This window comes from Colletotrichum truncatum (assembly GCF_014235925.2).
Source record: "Colletotrichum truncatum strain CMES1059 chromosome Unknown Contig_0017, whole genome shotgun sequence".
In the NCBI taxonomy this organism is placed as follows: domain Eukaryota; kingdom Fungi; phylum Ascomycota; class Sordariomycetes; order Glomerellales; family Glomerellaceae; genus Colletotrichum; species Colletotrichum truncatum.
In genome coordinates, this window is record NW_027222414.1 from 381,075 (window position 1) to 407,398 (window position 26,324).

At 48.5% G+C, this 26,324-nt stretch overlaps 12 protein-coding genes across 12 annotated transcripts; 8 read left to right on the forward strand and 4 right to left on the reverse strand.

Moving 5' to 3' along the window:
* Positions 1-526: 526 nt before the first annotated feature.
* CTRU02_215657 (indoleamine-dioxygenase) lies at positions 527-1,792 on the forward strand (the record flags this gene model as incomplete). The annotated part of the gene is made up of 2 exons (XM_036734038.2): positions 527-802; positions 848-1,792. The coding sequence occupies 2 exons, from the start codon at positions 527-529 to the stop codon at positions 1,790-1,792; spliced, it is 1,221 nt and encodes a 406-aa protein (XP_036574254.2).
* A 685-nt stretch (positions 1,793-2,477) lies between these two features.
* Positions 2,478-3,735, reverse strand: CTRU02_215658 (uncharacterized protein; the record flags this gene model as incomplete). Its single annotated transcript, XM_036734037.2, has 2 exons — positions 2,478-3,446; positions 3,514-3,735. The coding sequence occupies 2 exons, from the start codon at positions 3,733-3,735 to the stop codon at positions 2,478-2,480; spliced, it is 1,191 nt and encodes a 396-aa protein (XP_036574253.2).
* A 1,226-nt stretch (positions 3,736-4,961) lies between these two features.
* CTRU02_215659 (uncharacterized protein) lies at positions 4,962-5,279 on the reverse strand (the record flags this gene model as incomplete). The annotated part of the gene is made up of 1 exon (XM_036734036.1): positions 4,962-5,279. One exon carries the CDS (start codon positions 5,277-5,279, stop codon positions 4,962-4,964), a length of 318 nt encoding a protein of 105 aa, XP_036574252.1.
* A 3,198-nt stretch (positions 5,280-8,477) lies between these two features.
* CTRU02_215660 (uncharacterized protein) lies at positions 8,478-8,921 on the reverse strand (the record flags this gene model as incomplete). The annotated part of the gene is made up of 1 exon (XM_036734035.2): positions 8,478-8,921. The coding sequence occupies one exon, from the start codon at positions 8,919-8,921 to the stop codon at positions 8,478-8,480; it is 444 nt and encodes a 147-aa protein (XP_036574251.2).
* A 257-nt stretch (positions 8,922-9,178) lies between these two features.
* Positions 9,179-9,487, forward strand: CTRU02_215661 (uncharacterized protein; the record flags this gene model as incomplete). The annotated part of the gene is made up of 1 exon (XM_036734034.1): positions 9,179-9,487. One exon carries the CDS (start codon positions 9,179-9,181, stop codon positions 9,485-9,487), a length of 309 nt encoding a protein of 102 aa, XP_036574250.1.
* A 1,989-nt stretch (positions 9,488-11,476) lies between these two features.
* Positions 11,477-12,427, forward strand: CTRU02_215662 (uncharacterized protein; the record flags this gene model as incomplete). The annotated part of the gene is made up of 2 exons (XM_036734032.1): positions 11,477-11,818; positions 11,876-12,427. 2 exons carry the CDS (start codon positions 11,477-11,479, stop codon positions 12,425-12,427), a joined length of 894 nt encoding a protein of 297 aa, XP_036574248.1.
* Positions 12,428-13,374: 947 nt separating this feature from the next.
* Positions 13,375-15,000, forward strand: CTRU02_215663 (cyclopentanone monooxygenase; the record flags this gene model as incomplete). Its single annotated transcript, XM_036734031.1, has 1 exon — positions 13,375-15,000. The coding sequence occupies one exon, from the start codon at positions 13,375-13,377 to the stop codon at positions 14,998-15,000; it is 1,626 nt and encodes a 541-aa protein (XP_036574247.1).
* A 1,217-nt stretch (positions 15,001-16,217) lies between these two features.
* On the forward strand, positions 16,218-17,198 carry CTRU02_215664 (uncharacterized protein; the record flags this gene model as incomplete). The annotated part of the gene is made up of 2 exons (XM_070206525.1): positions 16,218-16,480; positions 16,877-17,198. 2 exons carry the CDS (start codon positions 16,218-16,220, stop codon positions 17,196-17,198), a joined length of 585 nt encoding a protein of 194 aa, XP_070059825.1.
* A 464-nt stretch (positions 17,199-17,662) lies between these two features.
* Positions 17,663-18,214, reverse strand: CTRU02_215665 (uncharacterized protein; the record flags this gene model as incomplete). Its single annotated transcript, XM_070206526.1, has 1 exon — positions 17,663-18,214. One exon carries the CDS (start codon positions 18,212-18,214, stop codon positions 17,663-17,665), a length of 552 nt encoding a protein of 183 aa, XP_070059826.1.
* Positions 18,215-19,485: 1,271 nt separating this feature from the next.
* On the forward strand, positions 19,486-20,678 carry CTRU02_215666 (chromo domain-containing protein; the record flags this gene model as incomplete). The annotated part of the gene is made up of 3 exons (XM_070206527.1): positions 19,486-19,585; positions 19,633-20,413; positions 20,621-20,678. 3 exons carry the CDS (start codon positions 19,486-19,488, stop codon positions 20,676-20,678), a joined length of 939 nt encoding a protein of 312 aa, XP_070059827.1.
* A 2,521-nt stretch (positions 20,679-23,199) lies between these two features.
* Positions 23,200-24,011, forward strand: CTRU02_215667 (uncharacterized protein; the record flags this gene model as incomplete). Its single annotated transcript, XM_036734026.2, has 2 exons — positions 23,200-23,362; positions 23,419-24,011. 2 exons carry the CDS (start codon positions 23,200-23,202, stop codon positions 24,009-24,011), a joined length of 756 nt encoding a protein of 251 aa, XP_036574242.2.
* Positions 24,012-25,430: 1,419 nt separating this feature from the next.
* On the forward strand, positions 25,431-25,830 carry CTRU02_215668 (uncharacterized protein; the record flags this gene model as incomplete). The annotated part of the gene is made up of 3 exons (XM_070206528.1): positions 25,431-25,485; positions 25,599-25,665; positions 25,719-25,830. The coding sequence occupies 3 exons, from the start codon at positions 25,431-25,433 to the stop codon at positions 25,828-25,830; spliced, it is 234 nt and encodes a 77-aa protein (XP_070059828.1).
* Between the last annotated feature and the right edge of the window lie 494 nt (positions 25,831-26,324).

A 26,324-nucleotide genomic window follows, 5' to 3' on the forward strand; every position in this document is an offset into this window, starting at 1 on the left:
GCCGCCCTCTCAACGCCAAAGAAAGAGTCATGTAGTACCTGGATGTGGTGAGTGGAGCAGGTTTTTGGCTGCGTCAGCCAGCCGATTGTGTGTTGCGCTGTGGTGCAAGGCCTTTTAACCAACCAACTGCGTGTATAGCGACCTGCCCCATCCTGGGCGATTTTGTTTGACTGGGGTGAGCCATATCTGGTTCTCTATCAACTTACTGGAGCCAGAACATGATGCGGGGCACGGCATTTCGTTCTCAGAGACAGTTGGCCTGAGCAATAATTGGCGATGGTAGATGCTCCATGGTAATCAACATAACAACCAACTGTGAAAATAACAGCCAAAAATAGCTTATTATTGCAGCCCCACAAACGTCCAAATATCGATCGTGATCTTTTCCGAATCCGACGGTTCAACCAAGATGATGCGGGACACGCGCTGCATATATTTACACACGCTCTGTGCATATGCTCTGAGACATCTGTGCTAATGTTTGACATTCAAAATTGACTCCTCCCTTTCCTCTTACCAAAACATTATGAACACCCCGGCAGTTCAAGATTTCAAGGATCATGGGTTTCTGCCTTCGGACCCGCCGTGCAGGCGACTATGCTCCCCAACGTATCAGCCTTGGGAAGAAATGATTTCTCAATTGCCGGCCTTGATCAAGTCAGGAAAAATTCGGAACGAAACCAAGGAGCTACCGCTTCTGAGTACAAAGGAATTACACCACGAAACAGAGTGGAGACGCGCATATGTTATCATGTGCTTTTGGGCCCATGGCTACATTTGGGCCTCAAACCCTCCCGCAGAGGTTTGTCGATCACTGCTACGAAGACTGGTATACTAAAACTGTTTCCAGGTCCTGCCTTCGAACATAGCTGTTCCACTTCTCGAGACGTCTAACTTTTTGGAAGTACCTCCGGTCGCTACCTATGCCGCGTTGGCGTTGTGGAATTGCAGAAAGAGTGAGCCTGGCATGATACAGCTCGAGAACCTCACGGTAGAGCACACATTCACAGGCACAGACGATGAAGCTTGGTTTTACATAGTATCGGTCGCCATAGAAGCACAAGGCGGGCCGATCATCTGTCTCGTCGCTTCTGCAATTTCAGCCATGCAAGAGAAGAGATACGCAGCGGCGAATGAGTTTCTGTGGGAACTGGCTGTTCAGATTAGCAAACTTAGCGACATCTTAGGGAAGATACAGGAGAAGTGCCGCCCTGATGTCTTTTTCCACGAGCTCAGACCTTTCTTACAGGGTAGCACAAAATCAGCGGGTTTGCCGAGAGGTATTTTCTACGACGAGGGTCACGGAAAGGGAAGCTGGAGGCAGCTCAAGGGTGGAAGCAACGGGCAGAGCTCCCTAATTCAACTTCTCGACATTGTTCTAGGGGTAAAGCATGCCCCGTTACAAGGCAAATCTAGCGATGCACCTCAAGCGGAGTCGTCTGCATGTTTCTTTCGCGATATGCGAGAGTACATGCCTGGACCTCATCGACGATTTCTAGGTCAAATTGCTGATCATCCCAACCTCCGCGAGCTCGTTGGCTTGTCCGCAGGTGATGAGGCGCACAAAGAGCTTTGGGAGGCCTACACGGCCGCCACGCAAAGCTTGACTGAGCTAAGAACTAGACATTTAGCGATTGTCACTACTTACATCATCCGGCCATCCAGGAAGAGTGAGAGGCAGGAGGAAAAACGCGAAGAACTCCTTGGTACAGGAGCCACAGTGCTGGTCCCATTTTTGAAACAAGCTAGGAATGAGACACGTCAAGCAGGGAAAGAAATACTCGCAGGTTGATATAGCTCAAGCGGAGGGATGACTCTAGGAATAATGTATCTTACAGACCGTATGACATCTTTTGTGGGTGGAAACGCGGTTCTCGATTATCTAATCTGTCCGTATACTTAAATTCGGGTCTTTAAACTAACTTGGGCTGAAATTAGCTTTATATAAGGCTGTTGGGGGTATACTGTCTGAAAGATGTGTCCATAATCGATAACATATTCGAAAGACCAGAGCTTGGCGAATATATGTATTGTGAGCCATCTTGGCTGTCTGTGGAAGGTATTCCCAGAGGTATCGTAAATAGCTTGCGTATGCGCGTTGTGATGTGACTAGGGAGTACTCCGATCTACACACGCCTGCGATAATCCAACGTGATACCCACAAAGAGAAAAGCCATGATGAATGGAGATGTCGCCCTCCGCGCGACACGCTTATGCGGCTCATCAGCGGGTGTCCAGTAACAGACGGCCTGCAGAGTCGTGAAGGGCCACCCCCGGCGCTCCACCTAAGCGTCAATCACCTGGATGCAATCCGCATTTGATGCTGCGGTTATACTGGTGATCATGTCTAGTAGGCTACGGTTACAGGGGTGCTTTCTAGAAGACTTGGCGCAACTTTTGTTGCTAACTACTCTACCCTCGTCGTTTTCTTACTACTTAATCAAAAAATTCAGCTTCTTTTTATTTTTACTATAAACTTAAAATAGTAGTGGCATTCCTGCATTACAAGTCCATCTTTTGCTCTGATTCCCTCGGCTCTGAACTGTTGCTCGAACTTCCCTGACGGCTTTGACACCCAGTCGGGTCTGGCTGATATGTCCCATCTCAGGGTCTCTCTGCCGTCTCGCATGTCGAATCTGCTGGGACACTTGCCAAAAGAACCGGTGAATCTTTTTTGTATTCCTTGCGGGTCGGCAGACGCGCGCAGCACCAGCAGCAGTTGGCGTCTTCTGGGATTTCGTGTCGTGGCCAGGGGCTTCCATGTGGGTGTCTGCTGTTTCTTCAATCTTTGTAGCGCCTAGTGTCGTCTGCATCTCCACCATTTCCCAATCTGTCATGTTATCGTTTGAGCACTCTCCCTGCCCGCTGTTGTCAACGGGCCCAGAAGTCGGCAGGCAAACATTATTATCGCAAGTTGATATGTTGGCATCCATATCAAACATGTCGTGCATGCCAACCTCAAGCAACCTCATAAAAGAGACCTCCTCGGCCGCGTTGGTCTCACCCGCGACATTAGCGTCACTAATGGTAAATTCCGCTGTCATTTCGTTGAGATTTTGACTAAACAGGCACGTTTCTGTAGACAACTCATGTTGTGCTGGGTTCATGGGATCTTCATCCAAACCAGCGTCGTCTTTTTGCGCGTCCAACGCGAGGCCGCCGAAATCGGCAACATAACTGTCGATAGCTTCGACGTCGTGGGGGGCATCTGGCTCCTCGTGCGCAATTTCCTTGACATCGTCATTCGCATTCGCGGCTTCAGCTGCGCTGGCATCGTCCTCCCTCGTCACACTGCCTGCGAGTTCACCGAATTTGTTATCGCTCGTTTCCATTGTAGCGTGACTGGACTCAGGGGTAATAGTTTCCCCCCGTCGACGGCGTGTGGCCCGGCGCGTGGCCCTGCGTTGGCCGCCGATCCTAGGCATGCCGTTCGCGAGTTCCGCAAGCTAGTCCGGACCCATGTCAGTTCAAACCGCTCAAGCCTCAAGAGACTGTTCTGTTGCCAAGACTCACAAACTGGTTTACGTCGGGAATACTTTCGCCTTGGGGGACGTACACAGCCCCGTCTAGTTTTCCATACGTCGGATTGAAATGGATAACGGCCGAAAATACTCGGGCACCCTTGCCCAGCTGCACGGCTTTGCGTTTCGCGCTTCCTCCACATTTTCGGACCTTCTCTTTAGCCTTTTTGTCATATACAAAGGCGACCTCGCCGCCCGATGTCACAGGAGCCATGGCTATGTGCCTTGAGAGATTCTAATAGAACGTAGGTTCGAATTTGATCTAATCGATCACGGTATTGGCTGAGACTGCATGCCGTGATGTGACTGCATCGCTCTCAAATATGACTTCTCTCGGATAAAAGCCATAATAAGCTCTATGGTATGCTGTGATATGCTACGCTTCGAGCTCTCAGTACTTTTTCTCTCCCTTACGACTTGTACGGTATAGCGCTTTGCAGATGTTGAGCCGATTTGTGCTCTACCAGCCGCAACTTAGACAGCTAAAATGGCTTTCCAACCGTGTTTGCAGGCTGCGCCATCTTTTAAGACCAGATGGCTAGCAACTAGGCATTGTCTATAAGCGTTGTTCTGGACGACGAGTCTTTCGCGTTGCCCCTGCATCCACTACATCCAAGTTCTGCTCTTCGTGACAGAAGATGACTTGACTACTACATATGTGATAGGATTTAGACTGAGGGATAAGAAGCAGCTTGGTCTCGATCACTTGTGGCAAAATAGCGACTAGGTTACAGTACAGGGGTCAGCGAAAAGGGCTTCATGCTTATTCTCAACTCTCTGCAACTCTCTGATGTGTTTCCGCACGGACGTCTGGCATCTTGGCATCGACACAGTTTGAACTAGCACGGCGATACCAACCCACTGGAGCTCTTCACTGACAGGGTTGCTCCATCAATTTCTTAGAGCAAACAATGGCTTTTGTGTCATCAACACGAGGGGTCTTAAGTGGGTTGAAGGGCCAGTTTTGGATTACCCAACGTCTGTCATTGGAGATGGAGAACATGTTCAACTGTGTGGATCCGGTCTAAGCTGACGTACACCACATCTACGATGTAGATCTGTAAAACAAACAAAATAACCACACTGTGTAAGCAGCAAAAAGCTTACACGTCCGAGCGGAGAGAGATCAGAGAGTTGGGAATAGGATGAAGGCTTTTTCGCTGACTACTGTATAAAAAGCCGGAAGTCAAGAACACTAAACGTTTATAACCTACAACCATATGTACAGCAAGCACGGAAATTGTCTAATACATTAATTTTACTTAATTGTGCGCTAAATAGAGAGAAAGCAACATCCTCATCCTCCATCAAAATACACGTCTCCCTGCCGAATCCATACTGGCATCTACGCGGAAGGTGGGTTGAACCGCGTTCGGAAGTGCTCCTGTTCAACCAGTTAGAGCCAATAAAGATGGTATTCACTGATCCCCTACACGATTCTTAGGCGGCAAAATCTTGTGTTTTCTCTATTGATACGTCATGACCCAAGACCCTTGTGGTTATTGAAAGTGGTAGCTTTGGAGAATGCTGAAGGACTGTTTCCACATTCATTCCGTGCAAATCATTCAAGAACTCTTCGTCCGTGCTATCGTCGTGATAATTGACGGCCACGGTATATACATGCGCTTCATAGGGATGTTGCAAACTTTCTTTAATATCTGGAGCTGACGCCGACGGAGGAGATCGGTTTTCTGTAATGTACGCATGTTGAGTTGGTGACGGAAAGATTTTGTCGGGAGAGATGAGCTTTCTAAGCATGTCACCTAGGGTCTGTCGGGCTTGTAATGAGAGAAGTGAAGTGGTCTGATGCCCTGGGACTGCCAGGTTTTGCTCCCGGGCGGGTGGCCCTCTTTAGTACTATGGTATTAGTGGCGTTGCCTGTGTCTCCGTGGCTTAGCTGATTGCACTTGCGTAACTCGCCTTTCACTTCACTGTCATGTGGGAATAAGATGGGGAGAAACCGCGGGAAGCGTGCTATACTGTAGGCAGTTGGCACTAGCCAGATTATTCAGAAGGGCTATCAAAAGCAGCTAGACTCTCAAGAACGACACAAATGGAGGCTAGGCTTATACTAAATCGTTGATTGGCTGGATTTCTAAACGTGGTAACCCTGACCCTAGCGTCAAGACCGTCTTGGTCCAGAAAATGGGACTACAGTACGGAGTCAATTCTTACTTACGAGTCAGAGATCCATGTCTCTCCACACAAATTAAACCAATGGAGCTACTTTCTGCTCTGAGTCACCTGGAGAATCTAATTCGGACCCCTCCCTGTCGCAAGACTCGACACTTGATTGGGTGATGGTCCATGTCATTTTGCGTCAACGAGGGCTTCCACATACAAGCATCATCCCAGAGAGGAGGTTGACAGAGGACTAGTAAGCTACTCAGTATTTTATAGTAGGTATCGCTCGACGTGTGGCATTGTGGGTACTACACATGCGGGGCGTGTCCTTTTGCAGCCAGCAGCAAGCCACTTCTTTTCTCAACCGGCCGTACCATAGTACTAAGAAGCGGGCGAATGACTCGACCAGAGTCAAATGAACGCCTGCAGCTAAAGCGGAGCGGTTTGTCGCAATCTTCTTTTAGTTTATTGCTACTGTGGTATTTTTGATCTTTATTTGCTTCAGCCTTTGTCTTTTGTTCAGGTTACTGACGTAGACCTGTAGATAGCCGCATTAAACGTCAAGGCTCTATGCCATCGAGTGGTTTTGGGCTATATGTGGTGGTCTTCACTAGATGACATAACGTTTTTGATTGGCTATAGCCCTACGTGCCATGTGCTGAAGATAGTAAGGTGCCTGTCGCTTACATTCTCTCTCAATGTGTTCCAGACTTAACTTTCGAGTGTGTTTCACGAGGACAGATGGATGATATGCTATCTTGCGACAAAGTGCACAACATCCGTTACGTGTCCTTGGAAACTAAGTTAATAAGAATCATAACTTCCGATCTTAAGGCCTAAAGACTACTCTCAATTTTCACCTGGTCCAGTGTTACGGCCAGCTAGTGACAGTAGGGTGTCTGCTGACAGAAGTTGAGGCTACAAGATTAACTATAGGTTGAGTATCGTTTCACCGGTAGGTCTTATTCGTAGATCGCAGCTGTGAGCTAAGCTGAAAGTCATTCAATGATTAATCGCAAGTTGGTTGCTGAAGAACTATATGAGATGCCTTGAGCAGGTGCTCAAGTCCTGATCTATACATGTCCTGGAGTGAGCGTCTTGGGTGGTTTTGGTGAGCGCTTACCCTGCTAATCATGAGCGCTTACTGATTTTTTATCAGTGCTTCCTTCCTTATCCTCACGTGGCCTGTACATAGTATGCTCGTTCTTCCGCTGCAGAGGGTGACCCATTGTTTCCCGTGTGTCTTGTATATGTCTGGCGGCGTAGCTGCTGGCTTGGGTGGGCCTGTCAACCCTCTGTTAGGCATAACGATCGGGTCTTAACATCCAGCCGTTATCGCACGGATAGAAACCTATTATGAATTTCAGCATATTTGCGGCTGTAGAAGTAACCTGTTTAGCACTTCAAACCAGAGGAAAACGATCAGACTTTATATGCAGGAAACAGAAGGGAGCTTAGCAATATAATAACACTCAGCTCAGAAGTAAAGATCATTTACCAAGACTGTTCGTTTCCAGAAGCATCACGAACTATTATTACAGCGGCTCGTATGACAACGTATGAGTGCTACTGTCTATTATTAGTTGCATTCGTAAAAGATGGGGGAAAAATAACGAATAAAAAATCTATACACCAGTCGACGGAAAGCTTCGTAGAAAGACTAACACCAGAATAAATCATTATTCCAAAAAGACCGATGTCTACCGCCGGTACTAATACCGAGAACAAGAACGAACTGGCGTTTCGAAACCAGCTCCCCGCCCAGGTCGTATCGCCTGCAAGACGCTCTGCGTACACCACCATCTAGGGTACGGGATTATAGTCTAAAAGGAGCTTGTCAACATGACAGCACTCAAGGGGTAAAGGTCATCTACCAAGAAATTGACTAACCAGGAGTGTGCATGGGGGTGTGTGATTCCAGCATCATGGGGTCCTGTCATAGCGATTCGGCTGATTACAAGGGTGATATTGTGTATTATTAGTTACGTTTGCGAAGAAAAGGGGTAAGGAAACCACCTATAAAGCCTAAGCACCGGAAAGCCTCGCAAAATGAATGGCACAAAAACGAAGTATAACTCCAAGAAGAAGGATGTCTATCACCGGCACTGGTATCGAGAACAAAAACGAAGGACGCGGAGCATATGATGCCACTGGCGTTCCGAAGCCACCATCCCATCCACAGCCTAAGCCTAGATAGCAGATAATGAGGTAAGTCCTGTCGACGACATTGCCGTTTGTTCGGTCTAACACGATGCAGTCGGATGGCGATTCCGTGGAGTATAGAGTATCCGAGGGTCGATTAAGTCGCGAGGGCCAGGGAACTTTCGCTGCACATATCGGTAACACTTCTGGCTAGAATATTACAATTTTAAAATATCAAGTTCTTCAACAAATGCAGATAGACTAGTAGTACCTTCGAGAACCGCCTTGTATGATATATGTTGCCAGTTTAAAAGCTGCCTCTGCTGTGAGAGAGTTCTGTAGAAAAAGGCAGGCAAAATTCATGGAAATCGATAAGCCGCTACTTAGATTCCTTTTTCAATGCTTCTTGTTTCGTTACTTATAGCATCTTCCGGAGTCGGAGCGTCGTCTTTAACATACGTTCCATACAAAGCAAATGTGCCGTACCGGTTATTGACATCATGCTTGGCCTTTTAAACCAGAAGTTCGTATTCTTAGTCGCGGTCAAATCATGAATAGCGTCGGCCATTTTCTCTAAATTTCAATTCAAGCAGTAGACGTAAATCAGCTCTGGCCCATACTTCTATCTCCCATCAGCACCATTCCAAGTCACCCTATCGTCCTGCCCCGACCACCCGGGAAAAGGTTGGTCTAACGAAGACGGCCCCAAAGTGAGACAGCCAGAAAGAAACCAAGATATATTGAAAAGCGGCTAAAGCTGGCATCATGCGAAGCGGTTGCGCTGACGGGGAGAGTCGCGGTGGTGTGCACTGTTGGCTTGTGATATGTCCAAGACGGTTCAACATTGCCACCAGACTTTGTTGCTGCGGTGATTGTTGTTGCTGCTATTTGAATGCTAGCGATTGTGCTGACGTTTAATGCTTCGTGGCCCAGACTAGCATTCCAGAACCGGTGGTTAGATACGAAGGTGTTAGGTAGTGCGGTTGTATGAACTGCTGTCGTGGTGATCGCGTCGCCTCCAGTGGCCCATGTACAAATTCGAGAAAGCTCAGTCGCCGCGCCTGAAGACGACGGGACGGCACTAACTCTCGGAGGAGCCGCAGTATACACATTGGCGAACGCCCAGATCTCCATTGCGGCGGAATTCAACTTCGCTCGATACACGACTGAGGCTACGAAGTAATCTTTTGACCAACCCGTTATATATGGCATTCATAGAAGCCGAAAATGGCTCTAAAACCTACAGCGTTGCTCGTAGTACGCAATCCTGTTCTCAAAAATGTGGGTAATGAAAGTGCTGCCAGATTTGGCTCAACTGGCATGCTGTCATATACAGCCCTGATAACGTGAGACGTTGATCGTATCTCCATCGCGAACTTGCATCATCAAAGATGACACGACTGTCTTCGCAAACCCCGCTCCCTATTTATTTCGAGCGAACAATAACTGATAGATATGAAGACCTTTTATTCTTCCCCACCGCGACAGATCATTCTTCGCCAGCAGCAGGACCAGGAACCCTCCCCAACCCCGCTGTATCTCAGCTTGGGATAAAAAAAGCGCATAGCGTTATGGCTAGCAGCACCAGGGACCAACCAAAGTCGCCGTTCCGCCCGGAGAGCAAATTCTCGTTAGTAACTACACTCTCGTCATCAGGCCCAACAGTATGTCTGAGAGACTTGGAGCTCATCAAGGGATAACGTTATGGGCCAATTATCTTGAGGTCAGAGCATCCGCAATACTTATGAAGTAATTGAAGCATCGCACTGGCCCTCGGCTATATGCCGTTCGACCAGACATGGGCTACCATGAAGCGAATCCAGTCAGAAATAAAAGCTTTTCGCGCTTCCCCTCGATCCTGGAATGTAGAAGCAGGACTATGTATCCGTCTAACTTGCACGTTAAAGCTTTGTGGAGCCGTTGAGAATTCACAGACGGGAGGCACCGATTTAACCCTACTGTACTGTACGATAATACTGTACTTTGTCTACAATCATGCTATTATTTCCCTTTGGCATGCTGCTCTGGATAGCGAAATGTGGTGATACTGTATCTTGGAATGAGTGGTTAAGACATAACTGTTTTGAGTCGTACCTAGCGTAAACCAACGGCTGGCGGACATCCAAATCGGCTACCATTGAAACACAGGGGGGCAACTCCAAACGCCAGGATAGACACCTATCACATGACCATCGTGGGACATAAAGTAATACGCCGTTCTGCCATTGACAAGCTCCATGACAAGTTTACCGTTCGTAACCCAGCTGAACGTAGCTCCAGGTGTGATTGATTGACTGACATTGCGATTGTTCCTCTTCCTCGGGCTATGATGGTCGGCAAGCAGTCAGTCTTTGATCATACTGAAACTATAACGTCTGACACGTACCCTGGACCACGTAGCCTGGGAGGTTTTCCTTTCTCGCTTTGGACTGAAGGAGGCGGCGGTTTGAGACTGGCGAAGGGGTCCAGTTCGGCTTTCGATGTTATTGTCATATACCTGACAGGAAATTGGGATGTTGTCAAAACTCACGCTTTGGCGCAGCATCCTGCATCTTCACGAATGCCATATCCTTCTCAAACCGCGATGGTCAACGCACGCCACGTAATATTGTACTAGTATCGACACCGAAGTTCGTCACTGTTTCCGGCTCGTAACGGTTTGAATTTTTTTGTAGTATGATTTTCAATGATGGACTTTGATTTGGAAAGGAGTCATTTATAATACATAGTGTTAGAGGTTTGACTACTGTAAGGCCCTTCTCACTAGGTGACTATACCTTTTGCCAACATGACTTGATGCGCCGGATATGGCCACAACAAGCTTTAAATATAAGCAAGATAGCCGGTTCAGGAACTGCCTTGCAAGGGTGGTAAAGCCCGCTGTGAGAGGCTAGCTGCGTTGAGGCGACTCCGGATAGAGGTTGGTGGGATTGCCAGACGATAATGAGATATTTCCTGGCTACAGTACTGTATGTATAAGCGACACTTACTGTATGTTTGCGTCGGATTTGTGTCCCATGGCCTTGGTTTGTACACATGCTAAATCCAATTTTGGATTTTCCCGGAGATGCTGCAATATGCTGCAGCCAACCGCACAGAACCAAAGCTCCCTGCCTGATCCTGAGTAAGCACGGGTCCTAAGGACAAAAGGATCAACCAATCCCTTGATCGCGGTATACTGTACGTTGTATGAGCAACTCTAACGTATCTGAACTTTCACATCCAGAGCCAGCGGCAACGGATCTTGGGTAATCTCTCTCAGACTGGAAATCCCTGTCGAGATTACTCTAGATGTTTACGCCTGCCTCGCTGTACCACTAGTGGAGTCTGTCTTGGCTGAACAGTACCTTGCAACAGAAAATCTTCGTTTCGGCCTGGTTTTTAGCCTCATTCGCTTGGTTACGGCCGACTTTAGTTTCCCACACGATAGTTCCAAAGAGCGACCAAAACGGATTTCGGAACATGTCAGCAGCGGATTCTGGCTCTGCTGATTGCTGCTACTCAATGAGAATACGGACTCTGTCTCACAGAACTGCTGTTTCTCAGTGGCAATCGGCAGATTGTGAAGTAAAATAAGAACGAGATGTGCCCTTCTGCTTCATCAGCATCCATCACGTACGTAGTTAACAGGCTAGCTTCATCTAACTGTTCAACTCGCCCTTAGCCAGACGAAAGCTTCATTTCACGGAATGGAGCATCCAAACCAATACTCTTTAGACCCATTAATCGGTTCTAATCCGTATTCCTTGGAAGTCGAAGAGGATGCTGTCTCTTATGATTCATGGTCGTCTGGTGTAGACACGCCATCTTCCAGTGATAACAGTGACGCCGACCGGGTTGTTACACTAATACAGGACGCGCCAACTGACGAGTTGTCTTACCCGGGATATGAATATCCAGAGCCACCCGGAACGTTGTTTTCGGCTTGGAGAGCCTCTGACAGGAGCAGTGACGCTACTAGCTTGACACTTGCCTCAACGGGTGATTGGCATGGGGATCGGGAAGAACAAGAAGGCGACAGAGCAGATTTGGTACATACCACTTGCCAAAGGCCATTACAGCTGGGTGCTCTCTGACATACAAGATAGAACAACTTCATTTTCCATGTTTTAATTCGTACGCCAGAGCGCCTATTCAGACGCGAGGTATCAACGAATGCTTCGCATCAGCATCAACTCGACTGTGGGCTGAAAACTCAAGTCTTACACAATATCCTCCGAAGTTTTACGGATCTGTCCCTACGAGACTCGATTGGAGACACAATTCTGCATACCCTGGCAGGTGATTTTGGGTTGCCTAACTTGTCAGCGGAAACCGAGGGTTATGACATCCTTCAGCGGCTCTTCGACATTGGGCCGGGCGGTTTCGGGCCATCGGTAAAGTCCCACTGTCTGTCTATGATCGATTCAAGAAATGAAGGGTATTGCATGATGGACGAAGACCCTGCGGAACCTTTCATGCATACGCCACTCGGGGTCGCCATCTTATACAACAACCTTGCCTGCGCTGAGCTTTTGCTCCAACACGGAGCCGATCCAAACATCCCAGGAGAGTGGGGACAGCGTCCGCTGTTCTTTGCCCAGCGGAACAACAGCGAAGAAGCAATCGAACTGCTGACCGCCTACGGAGCTTACCTTTGACGAAGCATAACACAAAGGAGGTTAGTCTTGCGTAATTAACCAACAGGGTCCACATAGTGTTTCGCAGGAGAATTTCTTGTAATTTGATCTATTGCAGCAAGCCAGACAGACCAATCCCCGGCATCGGCGGCAAATAGCAATTGTCTGTACTGGCAATCGCAGCATTAGATACCTGGTCCCACTTTTACGAAAGGTTCTAGGATGTCATACATTCACTACTACAGATAAAATCAGTTGCACATTCTATATGTACTGCTCGTTTAACTGATTCTATTAGAAAATGACTCTTAGGTCCGTTTCTCTGGCGCGGAAGATTAGAGCACTTCTGGTCCCAGCCGAAGTCATTGGTGGGGGGGGGGGGGGGGGGGATGACTCCACTACCCGAGGAAACAAACCCTCTTTGCGCCAGTTCCGACGCTTGCAATCTAATCGTTAATTGACCGTTCATTATGGGTTTATAGAAACTAGCAAACCCGGCTCGTTCCGATCTCCCCCTATCCATGACCATGTATCTCGTCATTTCCAAGCAGCGACATTTTTGCAGGGCACCAAGGAAACAAACAAGCTCAAAATTGCACTTTCCATAGCGACGCGATACGAACATAGTATTCGACGCCCTGTGTTGGTCCGAAATGCCATGGCGCTGCTTTTAGTTGGCTCCATAACTGTGCCTTCGCGACATATCGACGGAAGACCTCGAAAGGGTGTGAAAGAGCTAGAATCAGCTTTTGTTAGTGACACCTGACGATATCGAAGCTGTTCCTACACAGTACTAAGTCGCCTTTTAAGGCACGGAAATGAAAAATGAAGAGAAAGAGAAAGAAAGATTGAGAAACAAAAATTGAATGAAAAGGACTTGATCTAGTGAACCTGCCACTGTATGTATTATCCGTCCACACTCATACCACTTCATTACCGTTTTGGATACCTCTCCTATCCCCATCACGATGAAAGGAACTAGCGCAGATACGCTTGAAACAGACGTCATCATTGTTGGCGCGGGATTCAGCGGCTGTTATTCACTGCTCAAGATCCGACAGGCGGGATACTCGGCCAAAGTTCTTGAACGTGGAAGTGACTTTGGCGGCGTTTGGCACTTCAATCGATATCCCGGAGCCAGGGTCGATTCCGACACGCCCTGCTATCAGTTCAGCTTGTCCGAAGTTTGGGCTGACTTCCATTTCACCGAACGTTTTCCCGGGCATGAAGAAATTCGCAGATATTTTTATCACGTCGATGCAACTCTTGGTTTGCGCAAGGATACCATTTTCGACGCCCGAGTGGACGAAGTGAGATTCGACTCCACGGACAGATGCTGGCATTTTCGCACGACAAAGGGTCTGCATGCGACCTCCAAGTACGCAATCTTCGCATGCGGTTCGATGAACAAGCCTTACATGCCTCTTTTCCCCAATCAGGACATGTTCGGTGGGCCCGTCATTCACCCGTCCGCCTGGCCCAGCAACATCCAGCTTACAGGCAAGAAGATTGGCATCATCGGGCAGGTTGCGTCTGGTCTGCAGATCGTGCAGGAGCTTGCTAAAGTAGACTGCCAGCTAACAGTCTTCGTTCGGAACCCCTGCATCGCGATCCCCATGCACCAAAGACAGCTGTCGAAGCGAGAGTCAGAGGAGATGAAACACTATTATGACGCCATATTTACCAAAGCCAGGTTCGACTCGTCCTCGGCTCTGCCCTATAACCAAAATCCTAATTTGCTACGCTACACGACTGAGGCGGAACGGACAGGCCTTTTTGAACGACTGTGGGATAGGGGTGGCCTTGGTCTCACGCAATCGAACTATCGCGATATTGTGTTTGACAAGACGGCTAACGCCTGCTTGTACGACTTCTGGGTCAGCAAAACGAGAATCCGGATGACGGACCCCGAGAAAAGAGACATTGTTGCGCCTTTGGACCAGTTCGAATGGGTTGGAGCGTCACGCGTCAACCTCGAGATAGATTACTACGAGATGCTGGATCGGCCGAATGTCCAGCTGGTAGATCTCAAGAAGACACCAATCCATTCATTCGACAGGCAAGGGATTGTAACCAAGGCCGGAGACGCCACCATCCACCACGATTTGGACATCATCATCATGGCCACCGGCTATGACTCTGTGACTGGTAGCTTGCTTGACATGAATATCCGCAACAAGCACGGCGTCCGGCTACAGGATGCTTGGCAGCACGGCATCAGCACCTATCTTGGCATGATGGCTCCCAATATGCCCAACGCATTCGTGCTGTACGGGCCGCAAGGGCCGACAACGCAAACGAACGCACCGCCCTTTATTGAGCTTCAGGTTGACTGGGTAGTCTGTCTCCTGGAGCGGATGCGCGAAGACGGCCTGCGTTCGATCGAGCCATCGGAGGATTCTTGCCGCTCGTGGAGAAGTCTCGTACTGGAGGCCTTCGAGTCGACCCTTTTCCGCGACAGCACTGCGTGGTGGACTGGCGCAAACGTTCCCGACAAGACTGTTGAGCCCCTTGTCTTTCTAGGGGGGGTCCCGCGATGGAGACAATGGTGTAGCCGTTCGCTGGAGGACTGGGCAAGTTTTGTCGTGTCATAGCAGCCCCGATTGGTTCGGGCTTTGTGGTGTGGTAGGAAAGACGCGGAGAACTTGAGTAGGTTGTTTTCAATGTTTACTATCTAATTTTCGCCTTCTATGCATGTCGCTGCTAGGTGGGTATTGGGCGTAGTAGCCAATACGTTATGATTTCGTACTTTATGGAAATCGACGAATCAATCAAAGATGCGATAGGAAACTCTTCTTCTCAATTATAGTTCTGACTTCTGACTTTAAGGGTAAGTCCTGGGGGCACTGGAGCGGTGAGTTCCCACCGGGGCAATTCCTGCTGAGGGACATCCTGATATTTGCTAGGCCCAAGCCGATAGCATAGAAAAGGTACCCTAACTAACGTCGCTGATGCGATTGGCTGATCTGAAGCCTTTTGCAACTTTCTTTATAACTTTCTTAAGTGGGGTAACTGTAGTAAAGATAAGAAGGCTTTGCGGTAGAAAGAACGATACGTTTAATGGGAAAAAAGGATGTCTGTGGCGACACTTAATCAAGTGACGACAACTCCCTACGTCTCCTTTCAAATCAAGTGGTATAGCATCATACCAGGGTGCCTAGTAGAGCACTTCACATGTGCCTAGGAGACCACTGGCTATATATCGAATCGCGGCTAGATGGAGGCAAGCAGTTTGACTTCTTCTCAGTTGACTGTTTATTTCTGGTCTCTCGTTTTCGTACAGTACTGTACTGCAGCGTAAAAAGTAGCAAATTGCGAGTTTACTTGTGAAGCACTTTGCGGCTATATCCAACTATGGCTTTGCTTATTCATGAGATACTTGTTTACGTTCAGTACTACATTGAGGATAAGCGGCGGCTTTGCGCTATTGCATAGTCTTGAGGAAACAACCTGAAGATGACTCAAACCCATTTCAACTATCTGCTTCCAAAGGGCCCCATACTGTCAACAAAAAAAAAGGACAACTGGGAACAAGACTTATTGCAAGACGCCCTATAGCCTCTTCTGGAATGCAGTTTGAGGTCATAGTTGTCTCTATAGATCTACGCCAACGAACTGCTGGGAGGGCCGAACACGGTAGGAGTGAAACCGTAGTTTAAGATAAAGAGCTGGTTCTGGCTGCGCAAGAATGTCGACGTCCTTCTGGCAGGCCTTGCGAAAGCAGCTCTAACAATGTTGCCGTAGTTGAAAAGAACGCAATGTCTACGGTCTGATAATCGATCTGAACCGAACTGCCGTATCTTGCATCAACATGGATGTGCCTTATCTTACGCTTAACGGCAGAAGCGACAACCTCACCGCCAGACTCGTCGCAATCATCGTACAGGAGATGACAACGTGCATTTCACGCTGGCGCGAGTATGCCACCTCGAAAGATTCCCAGCTCCAACAACTTCATAGAGAGAACCAGCAATACAAGGCACGCATCGAAGGGCAGTGTCAGACCATTAGCGAGCAAGAGGAACGGATCAGGCGTTTGGAGTTCGAGATGTTTCCTATGGAGATATCTCCCATGGAGCTGACATGCCGTACAGTTATGTGCAAATATTCCTTCCTCTTTCAAAACACTCTTTTATTCTCTAAAGCTTCTCCACATAGTGTGAAATATTCTCTGGAACACACTGTCTATAGTTACACACTTGCGTACCGGCTAGGAAAAAGCGGTTATTCCAGGTATTGTGGCCTGTTGCCTACACTGTCATTATGTAATTGGATTAAACACGGGCATTTGCTATATACCTTTGAGTACCTCCAGCGCTAGGTAATCACTGCCAATTGCAGCTTATTTAAGAGCCATTTCTGGATTATTGTCGACCATGCTAGGTAGATCTGAGTACTTTTCTGGCTCCACTCTGATTTAAGAGTGAAGTTGTTTGTATTCAAAGAGGAAGGTATTTTTGCACATAACTGTACCGCGTCGCCAGCGGCGTTTTCAATGACGCTACGAGGCTCGAAGACGTCTGGTTCCATGAAAGACTTACATTCAAGCTTTGTGGGGGATGCATTGGGTGATGCCCCGCAGGAGACGTATGGTCAAATACCCGACGATGATAGTGCACACAATATGGACGACGTTTTTTCCCCACTGTTAGCCTTGGCAGTGACTGCAGCAGAGGACACGACCACAAAGGATGCTGAAGCAAGGGATTTGCCGCAGACCGAGAGCAAGAGCCCGATGAAAAGGCACATAGAAGAGGTAGAAGTTGCTTCGAAGCGGGTCCGTCATGTGTGACTCAAAGGTCATTAAACATGTATGGTTGCTGTCGGCAGTTCCTATAGCCTTTGGTGATAAGTAGAGCTCAATTACTGAGGACAGCGACAGCTCATCACAATACAAGCCAAGTATGCAATGAGCGCAATTGCGTCTAATAGTATACAGACGTGATCTGGAAAGTGAATTACACAAGTCGTGCCACTAATTAGAAGGTATCCGGGAATCTAGTGAGTATGCTAGAGAGGAAGCGACTTGAGCTCACAGCTGCAACTGCAAATATGCAAGTGTCGTTTGAAGTACTGTATTCAGGTCATCCCAAGATCGAATCAAAGCATTCAATCTGAGAGCAAACATCGAGGAATCGTCTTATAGTTCTGTAAGGTCAAAATAGACATGCCCTTCACGAATAATCGACATAAACGTGATCAATTACTGTACAACCTTCAGGACGACTCCCATTCATAGGTATTCTCCGCAATCTGCTAGGCCTCGGGTGTTTTATTCCAATATCCCTTCACGAGACCTGTCGCATTCTCTAGATTGGCTTCCGGCTCTATAGTCGTGTCCCATTGAATCTTATAGTGAGCTAAGCCGTCCACATTCTTCCTCCCGATGACCTCTCCTGACCAGTTTTCCAGAGTATGGTCGAGTTGATTTACCAGCTTTCTTCTGGTTTCAGGGTAGCCATGGCAGTTGTTCCAAGCAATTATGGAGGGTAGCATGTGCTGAAGTCTGTCTTCAGATTCCCAGGTCGGTTTCCAAATTACGTGGTAGTAGATTGTGTCGTCAACGACGCAGTGTCGTTGAATCCGCTCCATCTCCCACTCGGTTGCGGATGTGCCATTCTCATTCTTGTTTTGGTCGCCTGGTTGTTTCCTCATGGTGAATGTTTCAAGGCGTGAGCGTATCCACAGAGTATGACGGATTGTACGTAGTAGGCGCCAGTTGTAGCTTGATAGGCAGGCAGTAAAAGGTAGGCTAACGTTGCAGTTTAAGCAAAGGTGGCTTTTCTTATAAGAACTGTTCAACAACATGTATTGGCGGATAGAAATGGTCTGATATGCTTGTTGAAACCTCACGTGACCACAGTGACTGATCTTTCTTTAGATAAGGCATGAAGCCTGAGCGCTTATTACTACGGGCGAGCGAGCGGGGGCCAGCTTGCGACTAGGAAAAACTCCAGAAATTGACATGCCATTTATGGTCGAAATCAGTTTTTGGATCATTGTTTAGAGGCTCTCTCGACGCAGTCGATTGTGAGTTATGGCAGCATTTGCTGACAATGGACGTACGGACAGATCATACAATACGCGTCAGAAGCAAACACCGCTTCTTTGTGGAAGTTAGAAACAACTGAAGGATTGCCCTGTTTGCTTATGTAAGTTTTGCCAAGAGTCATTTGTTGCTTTCTGGAGATTTCTGTCAACAACGTAACTAGGGATTCCGCGTTTCCCTACACACGCTCTCAGCATAAAGGCAATTCCTCAGTTTAGAATTGGAGGTTTATGCTGGTCGTGATGTTCCCACAACCAATTATAACTCGCTGGACACACCTGCAGCTCATGCCCGTATGTTACACTCAATGAAGTCAACGAAAGCGCTCATGGAGGTACCCACGCGAAACGCTGCAAGTCGCCTGCCAAACTCAAGATCTCGGCAACGGCTTTACACCATCATCTTCATTACTGTCATTGTCTTCACCACCATCTCCCAATCACATGATGACCAGAGCGACAGATTTGCGCCGGGATGGGGTGCGGGAACTAGTCGTATACTTGGGACGAATGGCCCCACAACGTTTTTTGATTGGAGATCCAAGCCATGGCGCCAATGAGCATCGCGCAGGACTTCGAAGCTCGGCCATTTGACAGACATGGAGGCTGCGCCATTAAATCACATGTTCAATCCATGCTCGATTCGCGGCGGCAAGACGAGATACTAGCGACATTGTCATGAATGTGTTTGCTGTTCTATGTCCAGCCGGAGATGAATGTCATAGGGCGAAAACCCCCATCGCAAGGGTGAGCCGATGCGCCTGAGAGCGTGGTGCCCCGTATTAGCCTCTGCGCCTTGCTCCAAAATGTAACGGGATGCGCCAAATCCCTGTTGGCGGAGGGCCTACTTGGATAGTTGCTCAAACTGATAAATAGGTTGGCTAGAAGCTAGTGCACTTCTTTTGTTTATATCCTACGCACTGCATTTGTTGCTTCCTTTACTCTCACGCACGAAGCACGAATTTCTCTACACATTGCACACTAATCATCCCATTTCCGTACTTGACCAGACACTTCATATGCCGTCAACTATGCACATTGCGCCAACGGCTCCGATGGACTGTTCAGAAGAGTTAAGCAGTCCTGTCGCAAAGTCTGAAGATGCTACTGTCTTCTGGAACGATGTACTAGGTATGATGTTCTATTTGATGCCCATTTCGATACTAATTTGTAAACAGTCGCAATAGAGAAAGTCTTAGTCGCAGCTGACAGGCAGATCCAGCGCTTCGATGCTGAGGAGCTGGTTGCCCACCGTCTCGACGAGGCATGTGACACTCAGTTTGAGACCCAAGTCCGTTGGAAGGGAAAAGATGAGACCTGGGAGCCTGAGGAAAATATCGCAATAAAGAAAGCCACAGTTGCCACCGATTCGATGTGCGGACGCGTTCATGGAACTGCGGCACAAGATGTCGCAGCTGACACGCAGATCCATCGCTTCGTTTTTGAGGAGCTGCTTGCGCACCGTCGCGACCCGACATGTGACACTCATTTTGAGATCCGAGTCCGTTGGAAGGGAAACGATGAGACCTGGGAGCCTGAAATAAACATCCAGAAAGATGCTCCGTTGGCCTTGTTCGCTTACTGGAAACGCCTGAAGGGCGGACGGGAAGGTGCGATGGTGGACAATGGATTGTGGCACCCTTTCAAAGTCGAGTCTCACAAGATCAAACCCGCTGGGAGCGTCTACTTGGAGGTCGCTTGGGTCGGGTCTCCTGAAACATCTTGGGAGCCAGAAAAAGAAATTCAAGAAGCTGACGAGAAACTTGTGAAAAGGTACTGGGCGTCTGTTGGCGGCCGTGCTGCGGCAATGAAGAGACCGACCGAGGTTAAGTCTTCGGTAAGGATGAACAAGAGTTGCAAGGTGACGCATCCGAGCCGTTCTACAGGTAAACGGAGCCGTTCTAGGCGACACAACAGCTTGGAGCAACCGACAGAGGAAAAGACCAGCACCATGATAACGTTTGTGGTTCGGGTTCTTGCGCCGGTTTTCTGTCTGCGAAACCCATTTCGCCTAGTAAGAAGGAAACCATGCGTTCTTTGCCTGTGCCTAAGGGTGACAATAAAAATTCAGGGGAAAGTCTCCAATAAAGACGTTAATTACAAAAGAAATAGTAATCCCACCTACCTGAATCTCATGTTTCATAGACACGACACGACTTACCACAGTAAGAGCCACCGAGACCTGTGTCGGCAGTCTCAGAATTGTGGCATGTCTATGGCGTGAAAAGGTTGCTACGTAATTGACGAGCTAGTTTGCTTCCAAGACGGTGCTCTAGGGCAGCTGCCACTACTCATAGGTCGATGAATAGCTTTCTATCGCTTGACGGTGTATTTGATAAAAGTTTAGCCACACAGCAGTCACGAGCGCAAAACCACAAGAAGAGTCAGCAATAGCTAAAGATGTTCGGGACCGATCAGGTTCATGCTGAAGGCCTATGAAGTATGCCTCTTTGAGAGGTTGGTCCTATTTTGGGAATAAGTAAAACCTGACCATACGGTAGTGTTAGATATTGCCTGCAAACTCAAAGACTATGGCAGTATTTGGATCTTTAATTACATCGAAACAAAGTGATGACAGTAAAATTAATCTGAGTTAGAACTATAAAAACTCATGATATGTCTTATATTTTGGAGGCTGCTAGGTAGAACTATGCTGTGCTACTTGCTATGTGCTTGATGAGCGTCTCATACACAGCAGGTGCTGGACAGAAGACGACTACTGTTCCACCCTTCCGAGTGCTCCCTTAACCATCTGTTTTCATTCTCAATATTCCCTCCGTCCGGCAGGGGTCCCCATGACAAGCCATTCAGACAGTTTGTGATCTTTGTCACCGTCGCATCGAGATGTTGAATTCTACCAAAGTCAGAATATGTCTTGAAAGTGCCCTAGCCAAGGTAACCTACTGCTCTATATAGAGTCTCACTTGTTTTGATGTTTTGATGACTCGATCTAATCGGCCTCTGACTGCCAATAATCGGTCTGTAATATCGTTCCTGTCGTCGTTAAGCATTTCCCTATGTTCCTTGTAGCTGTGCCAGAACTGAGGTAGACTAACGTGAATTGCCTCGGTTGCACTTCTGTTGAGTTGCCGACGTATTGTGCCGATAGGCCAGCATTCTCCAACGTTTCAGACGGCAGGGTGAGCCCTTGCATGTCCGAATCAATGAACTGAGTATTCTCAGCCGGCAAGCTACTGGCGAAATATTGACTGCCGTGTTTTCGGGCGTCCGGCGAGTTTTCGGCCTGTCCAAGGTGACCTACTGTGGACTGCTGGTCCCGTAGTCGTTGTCTTCCATATGGCAAGTAACCCGCCGGCTGACTTGTCGGCTGTGACGGACGCTGGGACATTTTGAGCGAAGGGCCAACGGCTAAAGTGTGCAACAGTGAAAACCTCTTGGGGCAAAGACGATTGCTGTTTGATGCAGACATGGTCAGCACAGATCCGAGACGGCTCAAAGTCACTTATAGTATTGCGGCCCTGATCCGCCGTTGCGGAAAGCAAGACGATGGGCTTGCATTACGGAGTGGCCGCCAAAACTCCCATTCAGCATAAAAACGGGATTAGTATTATGTCGCGACACGCTCAACAGGATTCGCTTGGCCGCGCAATTACCTCACAATCCTTTCGGTACCGCCAGCCTATGCATGATGATCTTGCGATCCACTCCGTCACGAAGGCGCAATTACGGATAATCGCCGGAGAGGATCTGCCTTCTCCAGCCAACTTGATAACTGCAATCATATCCAGTTCGGTGGCTTTTCTGTTTGTGTGATGGATCAGAAACTAGAAGTGGAATAAGGCGCGAACATGAGCCAGGTTCAGGCAGGGGAAGCCCTCCGCTGAGGTATCTAATCCAGTCGCTCATGACTCGAGCCCAGGCCAGCCTCTCTGTTGGGCGGTGATATTGCTGCGAAGGGACAATCACGAAAAGCGGGGCGGAAGTTTGACAACTGCTCGCCTTCTGTCTGCCTCAAGGAGCAAATGTTTGATTTAATCCTGGTCCTTGTCATTCGCAACCCTAAGCCGTGTTGGTATCTATCCACTTTCGATGGCCCGTTGAACCAACAAGATCATCTTGTCTTCCAATTGGTCGAAGTCGTTCCAAGGGCCTGCAATTCCCGTAATACCGACCCGGCCAGACTGCAGTTGACAAAACTGATGCCACCTACCTTATCTGACAGTTCCAAACAAGGGATCAAGAAGTCTAGGACCCTCCAGCAGAACCCTGATCTCCAGGGTCCTCGCTTTGGAGTAATAACAAAAAGATACTTCACGCCGTTTTCCACCTCGCCACTGAAAGTCGTATTCACTGGAATCTCATTTGTTTTGGGGGAGTATGTGAGTAAGCGAGGTCGAAACGATAGAGACTTAGATCTGCTGCTACCTAGTTGCAATTCTTGATCTGCCCGTTGTTGGTACCCTGTTCGATTCCTGTCTACTTCCCAACCTGGATCCTTGTCGGACGTTTTGCATGGGCAACAGCGCCGGTGGTCCTCGGCTCCGTCACACCCTCCGATTTGCTTGTCTTTCTACAAATTGCTTTTTTTTTTTTTTTTTCTGTTGCCGACGTCAAATTCAGCTGCAACGAATGCTAGACATTACCCCCGTCGGTTCATAGAAACACCTACTTATAACATGAATAAACACATCGCAATCGATAAGCCGTTCTGCTCTAGTGTTGCCTTACCGCGTTCCTCGTGCATTCTAAAGTTTCTTGCTCCCTTCATCATCGCACGCAACACCATGAATTCCGATGTCTATTACAGCCCCAAAGAGCCAACACTTTCAGCAGATCACAACGGCCACGTTTCGAAAATAGTAAGCACCCCTTACTTGACAGAATATTCAAGCAGCCAATCACCCTATTTGCCTGATGCGACAGAGAGTGTTGCGGGCAAGCTGAGAGGTAAGAGAGCATCTACTCTCAGCGGTAAGAAGCGACGAAACGACTTACACACCAAGGCTTCCGTTCGGAATTGTCTCCGCGTCCTTCGTCCCCCTCACCCAGGCAACTTCAAGTGAACCTCCCACGGCTGCGCGATTTAGACATTTTCCATCCAGCTAAAGCATCAAACTCCACGACCTCCATGACCTCCTCCATGACCTACTCGCCTCGTCTCGTCGGATCTTGTGAAAGCTTTCCGAGACCCGCTACGCTCTCATCGGATACCCAAAGTCCCATACCATTGGCGACAAACGGATGCTGTAACGGCCTCCCTCTCTCCAATGCAACCCCGCAATGCCAGCATCGGTCCCAGAACTCGCCATTGGCCGTCGAAGGCTGTCTTCTCAACTGGCTTCCGGCAAGCCCTCAAACCAGCGCACCGGCCTCGCGTCGGCGTCGTCGTCCAACAAGCCGTCCCCATTGCAACGTGAGGTATACTTCGGAACAACTTGATTGCATTGACAACCTTCACGGCAGCGGTCTATCTTGGGAAAGAATTACGGAAGAGTACAACGCCATGTTCCCCAGCGACGCCGAGAAAGGACACGAACGCAGACCCCAGGGCCTCCAGGGTGTCTTTTATCGCAGAAACAAGCAGGCCTCTATTTAAGAGAGAGTGACTACATGATAGCGTTGGTTTATTTTCTTTCAGACGGAAGTCACTACAATAAGTTTGTTCTGCAGCCCGAAAGATGCTCGTTTCGAACACCTCTCTGCTAGATCCAATCACAGACCTTGAAAAAGCTATCCAGGTTCTCATCCTAGGAGGCCAAGGACTTACGTACTCAACTGACAGACTGTCTTGCCTGATGGGAAACAGGGCTACCCTAATTTGGCAAGGGGCTGCTAGGGCCAGGAGGTCCTTCAGCGCAGGAGGCGAGGCGGGTTGTGGGAGACCCTTCTCATTCATGAGGGCGTGTGCTTTCAAGAATACTATAGTAAGGTCATGGCGCCATCGCTGCCGGTGATCCATCTGAACTTCCCTAGGGCTGTAAAGTGGTACCACCCACCACACAATCAAGGGCCATCCCCTGACCCGGGTGCTCCGGTAAACGCAGTCTGCCACGTCATTTTGAAGGCTTTGTGTTGGAACCAGGATGTGACCTCTAGAACATTGACAGTGATTGAATAAAATCAGCACTTGGAATTGGGCCCAGGGTTCCTGTGGTAAGGCCCCGCTTGTTATTAGATCCACAATCAAATTTACATGACTCGCTCAATCAATCCTCTTCCGTTTTTACGCTATGCCCTTGTGCCTGTTTTATGATAGGCTTCGACCAGGGTGTACGCCGTACAGGCTGATGTTTTGAGGGGGGGGGGGGGGGGGGGGGGGCGGGATGGGAGGAATTGCACGGGCATCAACTCCGAGATTGGACCGTTTGTCAATCTGTTACCCAAACCATCGGCCCCCTGTCAACCTCGTCTAGATATTGTTGCTTGCAAAATGTGATATGCGGGATGAGCGGAGGGTAAGGTGCACGTTTTCGTTCCAACAGCAACAGTAGTGTGAGAATCCGGACCAATGTCCCCTTTCTCCAAGAAAGAGAAAAGTACAACAAAAAAAACGAGTTGTTCCAGCCTATTGGTAACGAATGCGATTGGCACGCTTGAGATCCGTTTCTGCTGCCTGAATCATGGCACAACATCGTGGCGTCTATGTCTCGTGCCGTATTAAAGAGTAAAAGCACTGTCCTGATTGTATGAACAACGACAATACCGAACGTGCCAACTTTCATCGTCGTTGGCCGCAGACTATTGTCTATCCTCTCTGACAACGTTGATTTGTATCACTGCTTCGAGAGTGACGTCATGTATCCATCTCGGCAACGTGCTCGGCGGCCTGGCCAATTACGGTACAGGCGTCAATCCTCCCGAAATCGAGTCCGGCATTGTGACGCCATTCCTACAGCGCAACCGGTCCAAGCCCTTCAACAGAGGGCAAGTCTTACCCGCGACAGCCTGGTTTATCCGAGAAATGTCACCGAAAACCCATTGATATCCCCCATATCAGACCCCCTTTTCGAAATCAATGGCCCACATGATCAAGACCTCGGCAAATATGAGGGTTTTGAGCGTGCGCCTGTGTTAGTAACTACTTCCTTACTAACACACTGACAGAAGGCTGACAACCTTAGGTTTACACTAACACCTCCGGCGATTCAAGAGCCGCCAGACGTTTGGTTTTGCTACATCATAGCTATAGAAAATGCTGTTACCAAGATGGAAAAGGAAAACGAGAAACATCTCAATGCCATTGCGTTGCTGTAAGTTGAGCGATTACGCCACCGGAATGATGCGGCCCTGACGTCCTGTGTAGACATGACGAGCTGAAATCCAAGGTGACTACGCTTGCTGTTGCCGTCGAAGACACCGCGGCCCTAACGCCAATTTGGGATGGAATGACTGAGTGGGGCCAACAGGAGCAATGAAAGCAAATTCTGTACTTAGCTTTTGCTGCTTTGTTATGTGTATTTTGAGCCGGGACATGGCGTTGCATTCTCTTTGGCTTTTCTCATCTAAACAATCCGTAATGCGAAAGACTTTCGACAGAAATATCGTACTACAGACGGATACAGATTCTACTTGACGCATTGTGAGGCCAATACTCCGTGTAGACAATCAAGCAGGGCATATTCCGATTTCCAATCGTTTTCTGGCACTTCTTTGCTTTGCCAAGCCGGCAGATCCTGGTCTTGACGCGTTGACCATGCAGTGGAAATGACAGCCCGCCAATTTTCTGCTCGTATCCAGTCACGTGTCGCTCTTCGGCATCCACAGATCCGCGCAGTTTGGCCGTTAGCCTGAAACTTGTGGGTAATAAGGTTTACGCCGTTACCAAACTGTCGGGTCGGATCAGGGGTTGGCGTAGGGGGCCCTTTTGATTTCTCTTTCCCGAAAGAGAACGCAAAGCCGTCGCCAGCGA